Source organism: Periplaneta americana, chromosome 13, assembly GCF_040183065.1.
Source record: "Periplaneta americana isolate PAMFEO1 chromosome 13, P.americana_PAMFEO1_priV1, whole genome shotgun sequence".
Lineage (NCBI taxonomy): Eukaryota > Metazoa > Arthropoda > Insecta > Blattodea > Blattidae > Periplaneta > Periplaneta americana.
In genome coordinates, this window is record NC_091129.1 from 54,093,912 (window position 1) to 54,118,911 (window position 25,000).

Sequence of the window (25,000 nt, forward strand, 5' to 3'; positions counted from 1 at the left end):
GTTGGAGATGTCTATCTATACATTCAAACGGCGCGGTCAGTGACGTCATCCGGAGATACACGAACTGCTCCCGCATCTTGTTGCACTCTTACATTAAAAATGAGAGAGGAGGATATGCTCCGTGAAGGCCCTATTGAGACGTCTGATCTATTGGCTTCCTTGATGTTCTTTGTTGGGTCGCTAACTGACCTACTAACCCTGCAGGAGTGACTTCAGGTGGTAGGGATTGAAGCGTAGCGGTTATAGGTCGTTTGTTATCTCGTGAAACCAAATGCTTGCATGGGCCGTATCATATAGAAAGAACCTTAAAGGTCAATTTAAAAGGGGATAGTTTACAGGAGTCAAGTGTTTGCAGCAACTCGACTTTCCTTCGACTTTCCCCGTGTGCTATGGTCGAGACAGTCAAGTTGTGACTTGGCTGTCAAGCAGAATTTGAGTTGACGACTCGTTAACGTTTGTGTCCACTTTCCCGTTACGTGATCAACTTGACTCTACCACTTTCCTCGTATGAATGCTAGCTTGTAGGAAGTAGCAACTTGCAAGCAGATATTGTGGATAGTGTTTGATTGTTTAAATTAATAGCTAATTAATTTAGATATCGAATTTGAGATAAATTTAACTTTCAAACTACGCATTTTAACAATTACTAAATCTGCTTACAAATTACTTGGATTTAACTTAATTTAGTAGGTTATTTTACGACGGTTTATCAACAGCTTAGGTTATTTAGCGTCTGAATGAGATGAAGGTGATAATGCCGGTGAAATGAGACCGGGTTCCAGCACCGAAAGTTACCCAGTATTTGCTCATACTAGGAAAAAACCTCAACCAGGTAACTTGCCCCAACCGGGAATCGAACCCGGGCCACCTGGTTTCGCGGCCAGATGCGCTAACCGTTACTCCACAGGTGTGGACCAATTACTTGGATTTATAATTCGAAATTATTCAAGCAACCACGTGTTTTTAGGTTAGGTCTACACCTGGTTAGAAGCAAGTAGAATGTGCTACAATAATTTGGAATCCTCGTTGCAAAAACAACGTTCTATTATAAGATATTCAAAATACCTTGTCCATTCCAGATCCCAACTACTTAGATTATTGAGATGAATTTTTGGTTTCCATATGTTCAATGACAGAAGAACGACTTACTCGATGATATTTCTCAGAAAATTATGAACAAAAATAATACCGATTCCGCTGAAATACTCAAACTAATTCCAGTTTATATCCCTCCAAATATATATAGAAAAAATTCGGCATTTAATAGCTCTAGATCGAAAAAAAAATATCACAACTTTTCCCTTATTTTTGGCCCTATTGAGAGTTCTTTTTTTTTTTTGGTCAATACTGAATAATTATAAGCTATATCTCTTTCATGTTTTTATTTCTTTTATTTCTATTGATAATGTGTTGCATATACTTATTTTATAAGGGCAAGTTAAATTGTTCATGTGTATTTATGTGAAGAAGGTGTTTTGATGGACATCTAGCCTGTGTAGTTTTCCATGTCATAATAAATAAATTAAAAAAATATATATACGGTATATATACACCTTATTGTAACATTTCTAGAACTGCATGCGATGTACGAACTTCTGTGGAATATATACAGCACGAGAAATACTTCAATAATAATAATAATAATAATAATAATAATAATAATAATAATAATAATAATAATAATAATAATAATAAATACAATTAAACAAAGGGAATTATTTTCGAAACTTGTTACGAAACTTAAATAATGTGTCCATAACGTTAATGTAGAAGTGGTTCGCTAAAAGGGGAAAAAAAAAATTAAAACAGTGTATTTTGATGGACATCTAGCCTGTGTAGTTTTCCATGTCATAATAAATAAATTAAAAATTATATATACAGTATATATACACCTTATTGTAACATTTATAGAATTGCATGCGATGTACGAACTTCTGTGGAATATATACAGCACGAGAAATACTTCAATAATAATAATAATAATAATAATAATAATAATAATAATAATAATAATAATAATAAATACAATTAAACAAGAGGGAATTATTTCAGAAACTTGTAACGAAACTTAAATAATGTGTCCATAACGTTAATGTAGATGTGGTTCGCAAAGGGGGGGGGAACTTAAAAACAGTGTGTTTTGATGGACATCTAGCCTGTGTAGTTTTCCATGTCATAATAAATAAATTTTAAAAAATTATATACTGTATATATACAACTTATTGTAACATTTATAGAATTGCATGCGAACTTCTGTGGAATATATACAGCACGAGAAATACTTCAATAATAATAATAATAATAATAATAATAATAATAATAATAATAATAATAATAATAATAATACAAAAATACAATTAAACAAGAGGGAATTATTTCAGAAACTTGTTACGAAACTTAAATAATGTGTCCATAACGTTAATGTACTCGTAGAAGTGGTTCGCAAAAAGGGGAAAAAAAAACTTAAAAACAGTGTGCCTCCAATCATACAACATTCAGCGCGTGTTTTTTACGTGTGAATTGTGAAACATCGTTTCAAGCTTAGTGTCTCCGTGTGAACACAAAATATGGTGTCAAGTTTAGAGGCTTCAAGCACTTGACTCCTGTAACTACCCCGTGTGAATCATGTATAAGGCTCGGCGCCACAGGATAGGGACTGGACCCAACTTGACCTGACTCGAATCCAGCACCAATGTTTGTTTAAATAGATCACGCGTAAGTGCTTAAGCCTCGTTAACATGATACGAGCACAATCGGACCGAGTTTGCTCGGATGACCACTCGGATGCTACTCGTATCGTAAGAATAGGTAATACGAGTACACTCCGACACGAGGACTAGGGCCGTGCTGAACTTTTACGACTATGGTCGGATACGATTAAAATTAAAAATGGCGGCGGATAGCGAAGCGTTGACAGATCGCGCTTAAGAAAATGGACAGAGTGTGAAACGGTACAGTCAGTCGAAACAGAAGAAGTGGTAAGGAACTTAAGATTGCATGAATATAAAAACAAAGACTCGAATATCCCTCCAGTAAAGCGTAAACTTTAAGAAAAAAAAAATTATAGGTTACACACGGAAACACCGTCCCGTTACAATGGTTACGCGTCTCTTGTGATTGGTTGATTTGAATGGTTGCCATGGTAACATGCTAAAGGCGCCATTTGTCAGGTCGGATTTGAAAATCCATGCCTTGGCGCTTATTTTCTTTTGCCTTCTGACGCCAGCTTTATAATATGACCATTTATAATAACAATCTAAAGTTATCAATGGATCAAATAAGGTAGCTTTTAAATGACAAAGTGATAAGAGCAAGTGACATATTTTAATTATTTAGATCACCAAATGTGAAAACAAGACGAAAACCATGGTTGCTGGAAGAGAATTAAAAAAGATAAACATGCGAATATTAATGAGACAGTAGAAAAAGTGGACAGCTTCCAATATCTTGGGTTTATTGTAAGGAAATAACATGAGTTGCTGCCAGAGAGCCAAAAGGAGGATAGCAAGGCAAAGGAAGTTTAAATAGCAAAAGGAGCATCTTCTGCAGACCTCTGAAAAAGAACGTAAGAAGAGATAATGAAGTGCTTTCTGTGGATTGTGGAATTATATGGGGCAGAACATTGACATTAAGACGAAATGAAGTGAAGCGACATGATTTTCATTAGGAAAAAAAAAAAGGAATAGCGAAGATAGAGGAACTGAAACACATAAATGACAATAAGTTTCCCGATGTAAAATGCATTGCAAATATTCTAAGGCTTAGTTATTGAATTTCACAGCAAATTCGAACAAATGTGGAGCCATAATGTGAGTGCTGAGTTTATTAAGAAGTGCTCTATTGTAGCAGCAGACGAAATAAGTCCTGGGAAACACAATTTAATTAAAAGTTTAAATTTTTCTCGATATACAGCGACAAGAAGTTTAGAATAAATTGAGTGTGATGTTGAAAGTCAATTAAAAAATAAAATAAAATTTCCTTTGTGATTTTTTGCATTGGATGAAAGCAGTGATGTTACCAACACTTCACAATTAATTGTAACAATTTATTAGAAGCTTGTGATATTCGTTCAAGGCGGACAGATTTTCATCTATTTGTAGTATGGTTTCACAGACTTTCACAGACGTATTATGAACCAAGCAGACAAATTGTAATTCACATTATCTTTATATAAATTAATGACTACTGATTTCAGATTTCCTTGATGTAAAACAATACGCATAGTATTTGCTTCTGTACAATGTCCAATGTCTTTCTTTCGCAGGATACAGGTTTACCTACATCCAGGTCAAGTCTGGTCTCATCAACATCCTATCCCGCTACGAGGTGGCGCCCTGCGAAGAGACTCCTGTACCGCTGAGGTTCGAGCCCAAGTCGTTCATCCTCGTGCCACTGGATACTGTGTACCTCAAGTTCGAAAGGATCGACGCATAAGAAGTGGATAGCTTCTCCATACTAATTGACCAATCAATATTAAGGGGCACTATCACTGGATTCGGAGTCCAAAATTAATGATTATTTAAAAAAATAATCTTTACTTTAATCGTTTTTGGGAAACCGCATAATTTGGCATTTTGACAGAATGTTTATTTTATTTGCGTAAATCGCAGTCTTCAGGCCACTGTAAAGTATCGTTCTTTCTTCTCGTGAATAGAGAATGACATTTTGATACTGGATGCGATGATTATTATTATTGTAAGCATTATTAATATTTCATTTATTTAGGAGTTTCCACACTGCTGTGTTATCCTCGACCAAAAATATGTATCGTACACAAAAAAATTACAAACACAGCACAATAAATTTGGAAAGAAACTACAAAATATATGAGATGGAACAGATCAGTCATGTAAGTGTGAGAAAGGCATGTACCGTTTCCTGTTAGACTGGGACATTGAGAATGATTTTCATTTTGAGCATTTGTGGTAAAGTTTGGTTAGCCATAGTGTTTTGTTTACTTTTATAGTCTACTCAGCATCATTTTACATACTTATTTGTCTCAAGTTCGAAGTCTACGGAACACGTTTAGTAAATAGTTAAAAGACATGAAGTGGGTAATGGATACAATTTTTACACATTCATACGTAAAATTTAAAGGAGATTCGGAATATGTAAATTTTAATATAGGATGCCTTAAAAAATAGTTTACTGTCGCATCCTGTATGTCTAAATAATTAGCATTTTTGAACACTGGTATCATATTGTGCGGTTTATCTCCCCAACAGGTTCTGTATAGGCTAATATGTTTTGTGTGCCATTTTCATTTTAATATGTGTGTTCTTTTAGAGAGTTGGATATAATAACAGCTGGGGGGGGGGGGTGAAACCTACAAAGTAGGACTTCTTTTAGGTACAAAGCACGTACGGTCAGAAGACCCGTCTATTGGATTTTAGAGAAAACTATGATAATATAAAAATCTGTATGTATAATATTACTCAATAAATCCATATATCTAATATTTTTTTGTAAAATTAAGATTTTAGAAGTTATTATGAATATTCCATACTTTTTGTTCACTCTTAGGCCTATATATTTTTTTTAATTTGTATGTTCCATAAAATTCCATTTAACAACCTTATTATTGCTCTTCCTTTTGTTATTCTTTCAATTATTTCTTTTCCATGTCTACCATCTTTATTAGCTCATTTCCTGAATATTCAAATTCTACACATCCTTCAATTTTTTCGTTTTTCTTTTTTATAATTCTACATCTTTTACGTCTTCATTAATTGCCGTAATAGTACGTTTTTTCTACATTGATTAGTCCCCCCTATTAAGATACTCCTACATAATGCAGTCAGTCACTGTTAGTCTCTATGTTATTTGTTATGTCTCCAGACATTCAAAATGCAGTACGTTATTCAAAGTTTGTAAAGGCAAAGACCTCACTACATCTGCTACTGTTTATAATTGAATACCTGGGTGCAATAAGAATGTTAATGGTAAAATGGTAGGCCTATGTTGAGAAAAAATTATTCAAATTTTGATAGTGTCTGAGACTTAACAGAACCATATGAATATACTGAAAAATGTAGCTTATTTATTAGTAAGATAATATACGTTGTCAACATTCTGAGGTACCATCACATCAAATTAAACTATTTTTACAAAAATATGGACTTCTGAAATAATACAGTAATGCTGTTCTTGCATAGAAAGCATAGTGACCAAACTTTAATTTTTTATTACCATTTTTTTAATTTTCCGATAAGCCGTTACAGTTATGAATGATAATTATTAATGGCCAACTATGTTTATTAAATCCAAATATATGTTGAGTTATACAATAATGCTGTTTTATATTTTATTCATTAATGTTTTCAGCTTCAATGAACCATCTTCAGATCATATTTCTACAGAATGCATTCATAATATGGGGTTAAGAAACATAGCCTATTATTATTTGTGCATGCAAATTAATAGAAACTTTCAACAAGTATTGCGTTAAAACAATTATAACATTTACATAATGTCACATGTACAAACATATTAAAAGAATCAAACTTAATTAAAGTACGGGTATAAAATTATTTTCATGTGGCTGGCAGCCTTATGTAACCGCGTGAAATACATTATCTTCATTTACAGTTGTGAACTCAAAACATTCGAAACAGCGCGAGCCTTTGGATTCTGAAATAAATATGTAATTGGATTGGAAACGTGAAATGTTATATATTTCTTAATAGGAAATAAAACTGTAATGATTTGGAATCTAAAGTTTGACGCGTATTAAGATGTTTCAGGTTAATGAACTTATGAACTTACGACGTGAATGTAAAGAGCAAGGAGACCTTCTGTTGTCGATGTCCAGGCACGAAGTGGTAGAAATGCTCTGCTTACATTATAGATTCAATAAACATCAAATGAAGGGGAGATGCTAGGATGGGCAGTTACTTGTTGATAGTGATTTTTAGGACAAGAAAATTGATGGATCGGCTGTTGGCCGTTTCCGATAAAAGTTTATTACGGGGTGTAATTCATTAAAAGTTGTTGTAATATTGTCAGTGTTGTTATTGTCATCTTCGTATATTAGGAGAGTATCATCAACGTATCTGAGATATGTGGAGATATTAAAGCGGCTTACGAGTCTTACTCATTCAGGAGTGTGCTAGTTTATATTATATTGCATTAACTTGTATTCATTTGAAGCTTACTAGCAATAAAATAAATAAATTAATAAATAAATAAATAAATAAATAAATAAATATATAAATAAATAAATAAATAAATAAATAAATAAATAAATAAATAAATAAAATGTCTTGGATGTTTATGCTATCGATAATTGGCAGGAAAATTTTAGCTATTAAACCTGATAAAGGGTCCCCATGGCTAGGTCTTGTTTTTGCTGATATACATTATTATTGAAAATGAAAGAGTTTTATTTAAGGGAAATATTTAGCAGGTGGATTTTTTGTTTTACCAATGGCGGGTCAATTTTTAAGGCAGTAAATTTCGTGTTGATTATATAATTTATTGTTTCATCAACCGGAATGTTGGTATGTAAGTTGGAAATATCTAATGACAATATTTTTGTTTTATTTCTGGGTTTCAATTATTTAGAAAGTATTTTCACTTATGTGCTTAGTGTTAGTTAGTGTGTTTGTTTTCCAAAGGTAAATTGAATTTAAAAAACTATGTAGGAATTTATTAATTTTGTGGTTGGAGACATTTCTGCTATTTATTATGGGTTTCATTGTTATTTCAGTCTCATGTGTTTTGGGGAATGTTTTCAAAGTGTGAATTCTGGGGTTTATTTCAATGAACTCATTTACATTGTTGGAGGAAATGAGATTGGATGAATTCTTTATTGCAGTCCGTTGGATCTGATTTGAGTTCAATGGTTTGGTTAGTTACGAGGAAATTCTTTGTTTTTTTTTTTTTCTATGTAATCGTTCATGTCCATTAGCACAACAGCATTTTTTTTTCAGCTTTATCGTGAATGAGACTTAGTGGCCTAGTGTCCCAGCCAGAGTGCTGCATTGGAGTTAAATCGCTCGCGTGAACTCGGTCGAATGTCGCACGATCCAGCGAGATATGATCGGTCGTGATACGCTCATAGGGTAAACTGTATAGTGATTGACCACTTAAGCTAATGAATAATAATACAATAAAATAGCAGAAAACAATGGTAATTTATTGAGAGAATGTTAAAGGCATTGGATTAAGTGAAGACTCAGAAACAAATCAAAATCAATAAACAAAAGAAAAAATAAAATTTTAATGCAAAGGTAAATTAAATAAACACAACAAGTCCATTTTATAGTTATTGACCTTCTATTGCACAGTTATTGACCACACACTTATGAGTGATTGACCTTCTATTGCACAATTATTGACCACACACCTATTAGTGATTGACCGTCTACTGCACGGTTAATGACCACACACTTATCAGTGATTCACCGTCTACTGCACAGTTATTGACCACACGCTTATTAGTGATCGACCGTCTACTGCACGGTTATTGACCACACAATTATTAGTGATTCACCGTCTACTGTACAGTTATTGACCATACGCTTATTACTGATTGACCGTCTATTGCACGGTTATTGACTACACCCTTATTAGTGATTGACCGTCTACTGCACAGTTATTGACCACACGCTTATTAGTGATTGACCGTCTACTGCACAGTTATTAACCACACAATTATTAGTGATTGACCGTCTACTGAACAGTTATTAGCAACACCCTTATTAGTGATTGACCGTCTACTGTACAGTTACTGACCACACACTTATTAGTGATTGACCGTCTACAGCACAGTTATTGACCACACGCTTATTAGTGACTGACCGTATACTGCACGGTTATTGACCACACACTTATTTGTGATTGACCGTCTACTGCACGGTTATTGACCACATGCTTATTAGTGATTGACCGTCTACTGCACAGTTATAGACCACACACTTATTAGTGATTGACCGTCTACTGCACAGTTATTGACCACACGCTTATTAGTGAATGACCGTCTACTGCACAGTTATTGACCACACACTTATTAGTGATTGACCGTCTACTGCACGGTTATTGACCACACGCTTATTAGTGATTGACCGTCTACTGCACAATTACTGACCACACAATTATTAGTGATTCACCGTCTACTGCACAGTTATTGACCACACGCTTATTAGTGATTGACCGTCTACTGTACGGTTATTGACCACACACTTATCAGTGATTCACCGTCTACTGCACAGTTATTGACCACACGCTTATTAGTGATTGACCTTCTACTGCAAGGTTATTGACCACACGCTTATTAGTGATTCATCGTCTACTGCACAGTTATTGACCACACGCTTATTAGTGATTGACCGTATAATGCACGATTATTAACCATATACTTATTAGGGATTGACCGTCTACTACACGGTTATTCACCACACACTTATTAGTGATTGCCCGTCTACTGCACAGTTATTGACCATACGCTTATTAGTGATTGACCGTCTATTGCATGGTTATTGACTACACCCTTATTAGTGATTGACCGTATACTGCACAGTTATTGACCGCACGCTTATTAGTGATTGACCGTATACAGCACAGTTATTAACCATATACTTATTAGGGATTGACCGTCTACTACACGGTTATTCACCACACACTTATTAATGATTGACCGTCTACTGCACAGTTATTGACCATACGCTTATTAGTGATTGACCGTCTATTGCACGGTTATTGACTACACCCTTATTAGTGATTGACCGTCTACTCCACAGTTATTGACCACACGCTTATTAGTGATTGACAGTCTACTGCACAGTTATTGACCACACGCTTATTAGTGATTGACCGTCTACTGCACAATTATTGACCACACATTTATTAGTGATTGACCGTCTACTGCACGGTTATTGACTACACGCTTATTAGTGATTGACCGTCTACTGCACAATTACTGACCACACAATTATTAGTGATTCACCGTATACTGCACAGTTATTAACCATACACTTATTAGGGATTGACCGTCTACTGCACGGTTATTCACCACACACTTATTAGTGACTGACCGTCTACTCCACAGTTATTAACCATACGCTTATTAGTGATTGACCGTCTATTGCACGGTTATTGACTACACCCTTATTAGTGATTGACCGTCTATTGCACAGTTACTGACCACACGCTTATTAGTGATTGACCGTGTACTGCACGGTTATTGACCCCACAATTATTAGTGATTCACCGTCTACTGCACAGTTATTGACCACACGCTTATTAGTGATTGACCCTATACTGCACAGTTATTAACCATACACTTATTAGGGATTGACCGTCTACTGCACAGTTATTGACCACACATTTATTAGTGATTGACCGTCTACTGCACGGTTATTGACCACACGCTTATTAGTGATTGACCGTCTACTGCACAGTTATTGACCACACGCTTATTAGTGATTGACCGTCTACTGCACAGTTATTGACCACATGCTTATTAGTGATTGACCGTCTACTGCACGGTTATTGACCACACACATTACTGATTGACCGTCTTCTGCACGGTTATTGACCGTCTACTGCACAGTTATTGACCATACACTTATTAGTGATTGGCCGTCTATTGGACGGTTATTGACCACACACTTTTTAGTGATTCACCGTCTAATGCACAGTTATTGACCACACGCTTATTAGTGATTGACCGTCTACTGCACGGTTATTGAATACTCACTTACTAGCGATTGAACAACACATTTTCACAGTTTTCGCTTTTTTCTTGTCTGTTTCGTTTCTCTTTTTCTGATCTTTCTCATTAAGATCTCTTCGCCACCGACGTAGCTCTGTCGGATAAGGCGTTTGTCTGCCGATCCGGAGTTTCGTTCGGGTGCGGGTTTAATTCCCGCTTGGGCTGATTACCCGGTTGGGTTTTTCCGAGGTTTTTCCCAACCGTAAGGCAAATATCAGGTAATCTATGACGAATCCTCGGCCTCATCTTGCCAAATACCATCTCGCGATCATCAATTCCATCGACGCTAAATAATCTCGTAGTTGATACAGTGTCGTTAAATAACCAAGTTAAAAAAATAAAAAAAAATCTTCTGGCTGCCTTTTCTTTTATCTCTGATTCGCGTCCTTTCTTCTCTTGCCTCTTCTTCTATTTTCCTCTTTTGTGCCCTATCAGAAGCAAGTGTGTGTCATTTCCCTGATGTTACTGCAAATGGCTTCACTCAGCACTGGACGAGGACCAAAGGACACTTTTCCTGCGAAGGGATATTTTTTTTCTGGACGCTAAGGTTCTTTTAGGACACCAACCGTCTTGGCAGCTTTATTTAAAACAATTCCACTGCGGACAGGTTCTATAGCGTTTCGTAAAGCTTCCTCTGTATAATGCACTTTACTTGGCTTAGGCATTATAATATAGTAACAGTCCTGTAAAACTCCCCTCATTTAACCGATAACATACTGCGTGTTCAGTTCAAAGAGTGTCATGGCTCGCTGTATGTCGTCATGTGGCTAGTCGATTAGCCTAGAGAATTCAATCTTCCTACACTTCCGCAGAGGCGTATTACCTATGTGCTATAGAAGTTGCCTAGGAAGTACGGCGTTCACTCTGAAGAGTACTTACCGATACGTACGGTAACGCCTGTAGTGGCAGGAATGTGAATTATTTGGAAACACATACTGAGGTAATTTTTTTCTTTCTGTCGGGATATGGGGAGAGGGTTAAGACGATTACTTACGTATTTGTTGACATTAACGTCGACGGTCAACATGGACACGGAGCATTTGATTTGTATTGTGGAATGTTGCCGTACGCAACCGATGATAACAAATACCCTGCGTACGACTTGCCCGCGCAAAACACAGTCCGAAAGAGGTTATGGTAGCACATAGACTTTACACACCGCCATCTGTTGCTACGACGTTCAGGTTATACCATAGGCCTACACGTTCTGAAGTTCAGATTGAATGCCTTGATTAATAGGCAACTTGTCTGACATAAAAACTGAAACTCGCTTCAAATAGCTGACACATTATATAGAATTGGAGCAAATTGGTCGTTATTCTAACAAATAATTTATAAACGACCAATCACTGTAGTTTGCGGACATTCACTTTATAGTGATTGACCACGGGGCATTTTTATGTCATATAAAAACTTTTACAAAATAATATTCTGTGGACGGAAACCTTACACCTTTTCTCACACTATGAGTGTGAAAACGAGCACCAGAATTTATGTATTCTTTGCAGAATAAATAAATTATTGTGTGCATTATTCTTAGCAATTACTCTAGTTACTTACACTTGTTTACGTTCAGTTGCATTTCCAATTGATTTCAGTCCTCTGAGACAACAGACACTAACTCAGTGGGATGAACAGGGACAACTAACCACAAGTAAGGGTTGTTACTAGAGGTATATGCAGGAAAAAGTGAAATCGCGATCGTGGTTTATTTACAATATACTTGAAAAAAGGAAGCGGTCAATCACTGTATACTGGTCAATAACTACCCAGTTTACCCTAATAAATAGACGCACAGTACAAGGTCATCTCACCGACATGTATCTTCTTGTATGGAGGGCGACAGATAAGATACACATATGTTTTGCTTTATTTTCTGTGTTTATGACAAACGTCTAATGGAACGTATCAAAACAGTAACATGAAGTTATAAATAAAATACTATGAAAAACTTCGATATACAGTTATTATTCCTAATTAATAATTATTCAATATTTGATTTACGACATCTATACTAATAATAAATCTGTAAGCGAAATTTTCTGGTAATTTTCGCTTTTCTAAAAATAATTGGTGTATAATTAATCATCCTGAAACCGAAAATCGCTTTTTTGAAATTTTTGTTTGTATGTCTGTCTGTCTGTCTGTCTGTCTGTTACCTTTTCACGCGATAATGACTGAACGGATTTCGATGAAAATTGGAATATAAATTAAGTTCGTTGTAACTTAGATTTTAGGCTATATGGCATTCAAAATACTTTATTTAAAAGGGGGGTTATAAGGGGGCCTGAATTAAATAAACCGAAATATCTAGCTTATTATTGATTTCTGTGAAAAATATTATATAAAAAAAGTTTTTTTAAAATTGATTTCCGATAAGTTTTATCCCGGGAAAAATTTTGATAGGACTGATATTTAAGGATATACAAAACTTTTAAAATAACAATACAATACATTTCCACCGCAGTCTCAGATTATAGTGTCGTTGTTCTATGTGCAATATATTAAATTTTTTAGTAGGAAGAAAAACAAAATGTATTCATTCTATGGCAGTAGTGCATAGGAGATTGTAAATTCTTACATTTTCAAAGAAACAAATATAGTATATATATATATATATATATATATATATATATATATATATGTATATGTATATATATATGTACACATATACATATAGTAGATTGTATTATTTGCTGCATCACTATTTAAGTTATTTAATACAGCAAAAATCTGAAAATCGATGTGACATAGGAGTTATTGCAGGAACGTCGACGATGGCCAAGGCTTCTAACTTCCCATAGGTTGTATTATTATCGAGCTTGTTGGCGAGGGATTGACGGGGAAAGGAGAGCGATTCTGACGTCACAAGATAGCTGAGCGCGCCAAAGCTCAAATGCTTCAAAGCAGTATCTCGTGTTTTTTCTTGTTTATGTTGTTTTGAATGCATTATGCCAGGTCAAAGATGTGCTGTTGCGGTACGCAACAATTCTAACGATAAAAATAAAGAGTTGTCTTTCTTTACCATTCCTAAAGATTTAGGAATTAGAAAAAAATGGGTCATTGCGTGCTAAAGACAGGATAAATTCAATCTTGATACAAGCAGAGTATGCTCTGATCATTTTAAAGATGACGATTTTGTTCCTGATTTTCGAGCAGCATGAACGAAAATAAAGCCGAAATGACCGAGAATGTTAAAGCCTACAGGTAAGTTTAAATAAATCACATAAGCCTATATAAGTAGCCTATGTTAATACCAGCTTTGTATAATTAGATTAGGTTCATCTATGTTAACCTACAAATTATTTTCTTTCTATTTTAATCATGCTACTTATACTAACAGTTGCATACCAAAGGGATGGAGGGTTAACGACTGATGTTTTTTCACTATAATTCTCATTATATTGATTTTATATTAACGATTTATGACATTTTGTCATTATGACATAATCAATGGGTTAATCATAATAGCTTCCAGTGACAATTCAGTGTTGAGTGATAATGATTATTGTAAATAACGTGTTGTTAACATTTTATTACCGGTACATGCCCCTTTTTCAAAACTTTAGAATGAGATATTAAAATCAATCAATGTTAGATTTTTATAAACACACATTTAAAACAAAACCACCACCATCTTGGCCCTCTTTAATTTTAAGTACATTATTCTTTCTTTTGAAGGTTTAATCATGCCATCACCAGCATGGCTAAGTAGTTTCAATAATACTCAAAAATTCTACAATGAGTTTCATGGCAAGAACACCATTAAAAAGGGGCGGAATATTAGAAAAAGAACCAAACAATATGTAGCAATGTTCGTACATAACGTTCCACGTGAAATTTTATTGATGATTGTACGGTCAAAACTAGGTTCTTTATACGACTCTAGTATGTGAACACAAGACTGGAAACTAGCAGACGAAAACGGACGGCGGACACTGAGAGCAGACAAATTGTTAAGAAATACAGAAAAATAATGCAGTGACTAGTGTAAGTACAGCTTTTATATACACGGTATAAACACTTTCAACGTAGGCTATTTATTTTATTCCATGATACGTACACACTTGGTTTATATTCCTTGTAATGTTTTTATTTGAGGCGATTATGTTTATAATACACGCTTATCAATTTGAAAATAAAGGACCAATCAGCATGGACTCTTCGCGCGTCATCAGCCAACTAGCTATTTGATTGGCTAATGAAAAACGAGGTAACCTATTGAGAGCATAGAAGCCTTGGACGATGGCTACAATGAAATCAAGACAAATGACTCCGTCTATTTAAGGCGGTCTTGACGCTTATCAATATTAATATACAGAGAATATTTTGTGTGTTTGTATGAAGTAATCTCAGAAGCTAATTAACCTTCACTAATTGAAATTTGTAGTTTCTCTAGATGGATGTAATGCTACAAATGAGGACTGAGGTAAGATTAAAATAAATCTGTAAGCACAGAAAACTTGATATTCTGTCGAAATATTGTATAACTTGATTATTGTAACTTTATTTGGTCCACATAAAATACTCTAATTTTATACACTCATTTTACCATAGAGATCACTGGAGCTGAGTTATTTTAAAAGGTATCATGAAATGGCGTTCCTGCACTCATAATTTACCCATATTCGTTTCCTGTGTTTCTTAAAATAATATTTATGTACGATACTTATTTTTTTATTTGCATAAACAATGATATACAACCGAGCGAGTTGGCTCAGGCGTTAGCATTTGAGACCCCCGGGTCCCGGATTGAAAACCCCGTGGCCGACCAATCTGACTGGGGTTTTTCATGATTTCCCTTAGTCATAAAGGCAAATGCGGGATTGGAAAGATACATGTCATTATTCATCACCGCCTCAATTACCAATACCAAAAACATTAATCAAAGTCTATAATCAGTTACATGAACACAAGCCATCTACAACACACAATAGAAACAGGAACTCAACAAGAGTAAAAACGGCCTGCTGATATAAGTTACCACACATTCTAAACACGCGACATGACCACAGATGTTAAAGCGTGAATAAAATAAACTTAACAAAAAAAAATGTACAATAAGGTTAACATAAAAATGATCTTCGTACACAATCAACTCTATTAATTTGGAGTGATTTATTAAAGGATGCATTCAAGATTAATTTAGAAAAATGTTAAACGAATTATCTTTGCACCAAATGAGTGGTCTCTGGACCAAAATGATAGCATTTTAATTATTTAAATAGAATTTAAATTAAGTAGCATATTAAATGATTTATTCTTCTATCAAACACGAATGTTCCCTGGACCCAATGTTCTATTTTAATTATGTAATTACTTTATATTTATATCTAATAAATGCAGTGGAGCGCACGTGTATAGCTAGTATATAATATGATAGGTCCATACATAGTGTTCCGCCTATATACCGCGAAAATGTAGAAACGTTTAATTATTAGAGATTATTATTATTATTATTATTATTATTATTATTATTATTATTACTACTAAAAAACTTGATACATTTCTTGCATTATCGTGATTGTGTTCTTCATTTATTTACATCCAATAACATCTATCAGATATGGCAAGAACAAAATTACTCCTGTGTGGGGAAAAAAGAAAAACATTTACCTACAACATTTATATTACATTTTAAAGCAAGTTTTGTAGTTGTACTATGGAGAGGTTAGTTAAACACTGCAAAGTTTTGAAATGATAAACATCTATGATGTTACTACACAGTTCATCACTGTAACAAGAACGAATGTCCAACGCTCGGCTTATACCCTTCGAGGATTTATCGCTCGCGACAATTTTATCCATCATGCATGTGCGCTACCTATCGGATTATGCTATGAACTACTTGGCGCTCGATCGAAAACGTCCGATGCAGACCTCTGGTCCCAGATATATTTACGTTTCGGATCAAGAGAAGTGAACTTAACTCTTAAAATGATTATGATGATGAATATAATTTCATATTATCAATTACGTATTCATATAATGTATTAATAAGTATGAATATGTTCTTCTTAATGAATACATTAACACAGTAAGTTGTTCCAAAGAATCTCCTTGCCTCAGAATTTACGTAACGTAGCCAGAGAATTTACTGTACAGTTTCGAAAAAAAAATATAAGACAAATACAGTACAGTGTACATATATGTCTGCTTTTGTGCCACTAATAGATGCGAGAAGCAGTTACAGGGCTTGCAATATAAGAATAAGCTTATGTGATGAGTTGCAGTCTCTTATTCTGTTCTCGATAAAAATTCAATACAAAATTTTTAGAAATTTAAGCGGACTCTGGAGCCGTTCTGGTTACTGTGATTAAATAAAAGGCCGTCCTTTACCTGTACTTAATCCTAACTTTTCCAGACAGCAATATGCCACACTGAAACAGTGATCAGGAGAATCAATGCTCTGTGACGTCATCCCTCAGAGCAATCGTGCTCTCATTTAAGAACATGGGCTTCCAGAACTCCGAGTGGCGAAGAATAGTTCTTAAGCTTTAATAATTATAATTGAACTCTACAGTGACCTCCTATATATCTAAATTCGTGGATATGATATGTATATACATTTCCGATAATATTGATGGAATGGTAAATTAAGATGGATGTTCTAATTCTTCAAATTATTGCATGGACAAAAATGAAATTACTGTAGAGCCTGCAATACAAAGAAATACTCAACTGCTTGTCTTTCAGTTGTGTACACTCGCCGATCATCTCGCTCACATTTGTCTTATTCATTGGCATAGACATTCTGAATAATGATGCCTTAAATTTAGCCATTTTTACATTGTGGAGTAGCTTACAACAAACTGACCAATTTGTCATTGCACCCATCTCTATAAATATAAATAAATGTCACCACACTGATAACAATGTTGTACAGGGACATCATTTCATTTTCACTAACATTTTTAATATTAGCTTGACTATACCTCTGGATCAACGCCGTTTGCTACCCCCTTCCACGGCTGGAGTTCGATGATACTGGCGTAATATACAAAGAAATCACTTTACTAGGTATAGGAGGGAAGAAAAGTAGTTCATCCGTTTACGTAAACTAGGAAATATCGCGCTTTTGAGTTTGATAATTTTCATTAGGTTTTTGTTTAACCAAAATACAGTACTGTATTAACAATGAGTGTTTTCACTCACGAACTGAGCTTTCCATACGGACGTATTCATTATGCAGTGTATATTATACTGTCTACAGCACATTAGCGTACAATATAGAGAATGAAGTTAAATTGAAAGATAATCATAATATGGATATTTAAACACAATTTTTGAAAATCGTGGCCGTTCATTTTGATACAGGCTTCAGTTCTAATGTGCATATTATCGCACTATAGACTATTGTACCTAATCCCAATTACCAGTTTCGTCCTTCGTACTAGTAACTCATGTTGAAATAATTCTGTACCTACTCTATAAAAGAGTGCCTTACATACTGTAAATTCAATCTTCACTTCTGTCCGATCCGAAAAGATGAAATTACTCAGACATACTATCTACTGTCCGTCCAAGTGGTTATGTCGTAGTGTCGTAGAAAGGGAGGAAATCACGTGACAGTTAATTACTTAACGAGGCCCTTTTATTTAAGTTATTTTAAACAGTTGTATAATATTACGTAGACGTCTAATTCCTAACAGAAAATTAATGTTCTCAGAAAAGAGCTAAGACAGCCCAGCCACTAGCTGGCGAATAAAAGCTGGTGAGGGAAACCGGGATACGACGTAGGCAAATGGACGACAGTACTGTGCGAAAATGATTCAATATTGAAAGCTCTTTCGTCACTGGAAAACGCGAACATATTTTTGAAACGTACTGTTTACTATGACTGTAAGGCTACTATGACTGATATGCGGTCTTGAATCTGGGTGGAGAACGGTTGAACTTCATTAGTAAAACGGGTTGGAGTGAAGTACATTCAAAAACTCAGGTACAATAAAAATTGAAGTAAAAATAAAATGATGTCCCTGTATATGTTAAGTACTATCACTAGTACTGTCTTCACAAAAACGTTTACACTCACATATATGATGTATGATGTATTTATTTCTACAACTCTTATTTCGTAATGGGTCGCCACCACATCTCTGTATTCGTGCTTCCCATTACCGTCTAATTACAATAACACATACAAACTTTCATCGACCTGTGCGTCATCTTAGTTTACCTTTGTTACCCCTATTACTATAATACATACCCTCAATTTCTTTCCTAACCCCTCACCTTAAAATTTTCTCTTCTTATTAATGAACACCTCACCACTTTCATTGTTTACTTATATTGAAGTACTTCCTATCGTCTAAAATTTCCCTAATTTTGAACTAACTCTTACTAACACTATTTAATCCTAATCATTCACTTTCCTCTCTAATTTACAATCACTTCTACCTCTCCTCACTTCTGTCATCATTAGGCCTGTGACATTGGAGCACGTGTACAGTGAAAGAAAGTCAACTCACTACAGGATATACACAGAGTACGCAGCACCGCTCAGTCTTGTACAGTACAGTCTGCAGAAGAGAATAATACACACATTCCCCTGAATTACTTTCTATCTTTATTTAACTTCATTTCAACTATTAGAAAATTCCATTCAACACATGTGGGCTTAGATGTATTGTTTATTGCGTGTTTAGTTTGTAATTACAGTGAACAATAAGATTCATTCTCAAAGTTTCGAAAGCGAATGAGTGTCTACTACTGTCTAGTATGGATTTGAATGCAGAGAAACTGCGAAACGACAGGTGCATATGTGAAATATATTTTGTGCGAGATCGTGCGTATTTGCTTGTTTTCCGCACAGAACCAATACGCGGTAAGTGTGAAATATCACATTCAGTATTCCCAACGTAACACACATAACAATTTCCCTCTTCTTACCGCTTAAGCGCGACATTCATTTTACTGCTTTAGGCTTTTAATATATTATTTTTAGAGACGTTTAATATAGTAATAATTATAAATTGGAAACTTACCACTGCAATTTCACCTAAATTGCAATGTTAATTATTGTTTTTAAATATTTGCAAAAATTAAGTAAAGTCTACAATACCTCAAAAGTTACTGCATTTGTAATGCAAGTAACATTAAAGAAGCCGTGAAAGAATCAACAAGATTCCAGATGCCGATGTTATTACTGCAATATGTTATATAAATAATATTGTTAAAATATTAAAATGAAAAATAAATCATTACATAACCTTACCGTTTGTTTTAAGTTCGCATTTATAGACTGGGGGAAAAAAACAGACGTATATCATGGCCTGCTGGAGTATAGTAAACACAGAAAACATTTTATAGCAACAATGTTGAAGAAAGATATTTTGGTTTTCCGAAGTTGCCGTCATTAAACAAAAACCAACATGGAGATTTCATTGCAACTAATTAGAAATTCCTCTTTCAGGTATGTAATAAACGATCTTCGCACGAAATAATGTACGATGCACGAGCGGTATGTTTGTTTTCATGTTCTCGGAAATTAAAAAAGCTCAACTACGTTTCGCTTTTTCAATCTTTTCCTCGAACATGAAAACGTCAACATACCGGTCTTGTAACGTATATTACTATTACATATAAATTATTTGCAGTGTATTTTTCATCCAGCAGAATATTAGCTACCTGGCAGGGTAAACTGTGATGTTTACCACCTTTCTATATGTTGTTTTCAATGTAGTTACTGCCTTTTAACACATAGGATGCTGCAACGGTAACAATCAGAAGTCCTTTGTCATCCTCTATACCTAACTGCTGACCATAATAATTGCATTGCATAATGAAAAACCCCCACATTTTGTAGAATTGTTCACATCATGTATCACATCACACGACAGTAGGTATGATCCAGCAGAGTCTTCCGGATCCATTTCCCCAACAATCACACTACGTAACTACATGCCGCCCAATAGCATCCGTCGTCTCATCAATTGACACCCATATGTGTTGGTTTGTTAGTTTATCTCTGACCTCAGTAATGCATGTGTTGTAAATTTTCTCGACATAGTACTTCCTTAACGTAGTCTGATGTGGAATTTCTCTTCTAGTGTATTTCCATAAAAAGTCGCGGAACGCAGTATTTGCGAGTTTATTAAATGGTATGTAGGCAGGTATAAATGTTTTACACACGTCTTCATAAAATGTTGAATTTGACATAGGATCCTTCTGCATATTTCCTTGTTCCAGCCGTTTATGTTTCATTGTACTTACGTGCCTTTGAACATTATATTCCTTGTTTTTAGCAGACGTAATTCTGACATTGCAAATTTTACAATACAGATTGCTATTTAGATTGCACCATACTGTGAAACTAAATATTCTAGTTTCCAAGACGTGTTTCTTTCCTTCTGAGCCATACTGCGGAGCGCACTACACTTCACGATAGTTTGCATTATACTTGAATGAACTGTACAGCGGCGGTTGTGTCGTCTCCGTACACACATACACTTGCGTACTCTGTGTCTATCTTGTAGTGAATTGGTTTCCTTTCACTGTAAACATGTTCCAATGTCACAGGCCTAGTCATCATTCTTATCCCCCATTTCTCCATTAGACACTGAATCACATGTTTATTTGTTCACTTTCACCCCGATAAATTTTCCGTTTGGCACTATTTTTGTAAGTAAACTCTACCTTCATTTGTAAACTTACATTGAAATACTTGCTCTCTTCCTAACATTTCAATTTGTCTGATTGTACGCTAACTTAGTCGACACTCCAATATTAGTAACATTTCACTATCAATTACTATTAACAAACACTTCTAATTTTCTCTAGGCACTTCATCATCTACTGTACTTCAATATATACACAATTACCACGTATAAATAAAATCAGAACTAACGAATTTTCCCGAACTACCTATATCATACTAGCATGCTGTTCATCTAGTTTCTAGTATGACCTTGCTTCGACGTCAAAAATGCCCAACCTGTCAACCACTGCTCTCAAATTACAGATCTAACTCGGCTCAGAAAAAATGTACAGGGCTAACAAACACACAGTTGATTGTATGATATCTTACATTTTTATATATTCGGTGAGAAAACGTTTCCCCTGGGTCAAAATAAATTTAAATTTCAGAAAGAACACAAACTGTATCCGCAAGAACTATCACCTCAACTCTGGCATTCTTTTCTTAAAAAGCGTATTATTTCAGACTTATCGTAAGCCAGAATGAAAAAAGTCTTGTTCTTCCTCGTTTCTTTTCTTTCTATAAGATTTCTGATATCAGTATCTTCACTAATAGACAAAAATGTGCTCACTGCTGTATTTGAAAGTTTTGCTAACAAGCAAACGTTCTGAGGGGGGCAGATAAAAACGTTAAATGTTTTTCTTCCACCATGTTAATAATGTCAAAAGAAGTGCTTATACAAATTTTGATCACTCGACCGCAATTACAAGGCCGTCCAGAAAGTGATTTTCCCCGGGGCCGTTTATAGAAAAAAGCACAATTGCATGGAAATATTTATTGAAACAGATACAGAAATTGTTGCGCTATTTGTCAACATATCCCCCACTGGAATTGAGACATTTGTCATACCATGGGATCAATTTTTGTGTCGTAGAAGTCAGCCGCCTCAGATCGGAACCAGAGTTTGACTGCGTCTGCACCTCTCTCTGTCGATCCCTTGATAATTATGAGAAATGCCTCAATTCCGATGGAAAATATGTTGAAAAATAGCTCAACAACTGCTGTGTCTGTTCCAATAAATTTGTCCAATGATTTTTTTTTCTGTTAACGGCCCCTGGCGAACTTCTATTTTACGGCCTTCATAATTGCGGTCGAGTGGCCAAAATTTGTATAAGCACTTCTTTTGACATTATTAACACGGTGGAAGAAAAAAAAATTAACTTTTTTTATCTGCCCCCATCAGAACGTTTGCTTTTAAGTTCACATACGCATGCAGTCATATTTTGCTCACGTACAATCCAGATAAGTCACAGAAGATAGGCTATTAAGAAAAACTTGTTGTAATTAGATTGAAAGCATTTCAGCTGTATACCAAAAGTTTCTTTGCTGTGAATTGAATTGAATTTCGGGAGAAGGGCATTACGACCCAGCACTGCGACTTTTCAAGATATTTTCCGCTAATACTTAAACTTGACACATTCCCAAACCCACACCGGCTGACTACAGTAAGGTTCACTGCGTATCCAGGTTTCGAGCAGTCAACCCCTCCGCGAGACGTCAGCCGGCGTTTGGAGAATGGTATGGAATGAAACTTACGGAAGGGCACTATGGCCAGCACTGCGACCTGTTACGACCTATTGCGCTAACCCTCGAGCTAGGCGCATTTCCAAACCCACACCGGCTGACTATACTAAGGCTAGCTGTGTACCCAGGTTTCGAGCAGGCAACCCCCTTCGTCTGTAGGCCAGCCGGCGTTCGGTAAATGCTATGGAATAAAGACGTAATGAAGAGATGTTGACGGAATGATGTAGATGCCTAATTTGGGGAAGCGTGAGAACCCGAGAAAAACGCCAACTGCGGCCTTGTCCGCCACAGGTGTCAATATGAATTTTAATTGAAAAATACCAACCCGGACCGCTTGCGCGAAAGGTCGAAGGACTGGCCACTTAGACATCGTAGGGGTTTTCTTTGATGTAATTTGATTTTCTGTAGCTCCTATTATAAAGAGTCAAAAGCAAGTAATAGCCGGATTAACGGCGATTCAACGCGTCAGCAATAAAAATCTCCCGATTTATGTATTACGTTACACAGACTAACTTATTGCCTTACTTTGTAAGAAGTGCTGGAACTGTCGACTGCTAGATATGCAGCACAACACACTTTGTACGATTCGTTTTCGCTGTTCTGATATGTATTGCATTGCCACGAATTAAATTGAAGTGCACTGAATGGAAACCAACAGCATATTGCAGCTTTAACTACAACTTTCCTTTCAGCCTGGGTTGTCTTTTCATACTGCGCATTACAAAACCTTCCCCCACGCTCGATCGAGGAGAATAGGGACCAATACACACTATTTCCTCAGAGGTCGCATTCGATCTGTAACAGTAAAGGCCGACGGTATTTACACAGTCTACTAAGTACATACAGTCATGAAGCTTGGGATGATTTTTTGCATTTCTCGCGACAGTTGCTAGCCGCTTGGAGCGCTGTGAGTACTAGGAAAAATAGACTGTGTCACTGCCATCGTGATCTAATACAGGCCGTAAGGCAGACCATGTGACTAGCTTAATCCGATCACGAAGGGCGGCGTTTCAACCATACAAATTAATGGGAATGCATAAAGAGTAACATATATTTCTCTAAAATGTACTGTAATTGCATTAATAAAACTTAAAACAATGATTAGGAGACATTTCAGACATAATTCCTTGCGAGTTAAGGTGTAATATTATTTTAGGTGTGAAAATTACGTTGTTCGTATGTGTAATGCCTTTCTTTATTTCGATTAAATATTGCGAAATTCTTGTACATTCATTCATGCACGATTCAATAATTTTCAGTTGCACCGCACGCATATTTAGATATGTTGAAATTATAGGTAATGTTTACTGTACCAGTTGTCCCTTTCTGTCTAATTTTAGTGGTCTCCAATGCCCTGCTACTACATATGTATGTTATGTCATATGGAAATTATAGGTTGCGTTTACTATATTTAACTTGTATTCCTATATTCGCAATTATACATTATAATTAAACAAAATGTCATGTATTACACCCGTCACATTCTATTTGTCTGTATTTTAATACTACAATTGAGTACTGAATTATTGTATTTATCTACTACCTAAGAGACAAAGTAACACAATCGTACATACACTAATTTCATAGGAGTGGTATGGTAAATTTTCTGTCTACAATTAAGGAAAATAGATGTGCAAAATTAAAATCACAATATAAATTCGTTTTTTATTCAACCTCAACATTCTAAACTTAAAACGTTGATGCGAACAGATTATGTTAACACGTAAATTTCTCTTCACATTAAAATAACACAGTTTTGTAATTATTTCTGCAACATATTATGCAACAAGAAGTAAACGGAACTTATAGACACATTACACTAAATAAAACTTAGCAATGAAACGCAATACAGTTATTATATAATATTTCACTGAGCTACATACACTGAAATAGAAAACCCGAACAAACATTACGGCCTGGTCTAGACCGAAAAGGCATTGACTGTGCCGTATTTTGCTTTGTTGTGAAAAGTTTTGTAAACTGTGAAATGTTCGTTATCGGTTGTAGTAGCTGTAAACGGCTAAAATACCATAATTTGAATAATAATATGGGACAAGGACACG

The 25,000-nt window shown here is 35.3% G+C and overlaps 1 protein-coding gene across 1 annotated transcript in view; it reads left to right on the forward strand.

Moving 5' to 3' along the window:
• LOC138711919 (cytochrome P450 6j1-like) overlaps positions 1-7,148 on the forward strand; it is a 67,773-nt gene extending 60,625 nt beyond the window's left edge. The window contains exon 6 of the mRNA XM_069843220.1: positions 4,265-7,148. Coding sequence (XP_069699321.1) covers positions 4,265-4,434 — 170 coding nt within the window. The 3' untranslated portion in view covers positions 4,435-7,148. The remainder of the gene's footprint in view (positions 1-4,264) is intronic.
• Positions 7,149-25,000: the final 17,852 nt, after the last annotated feature.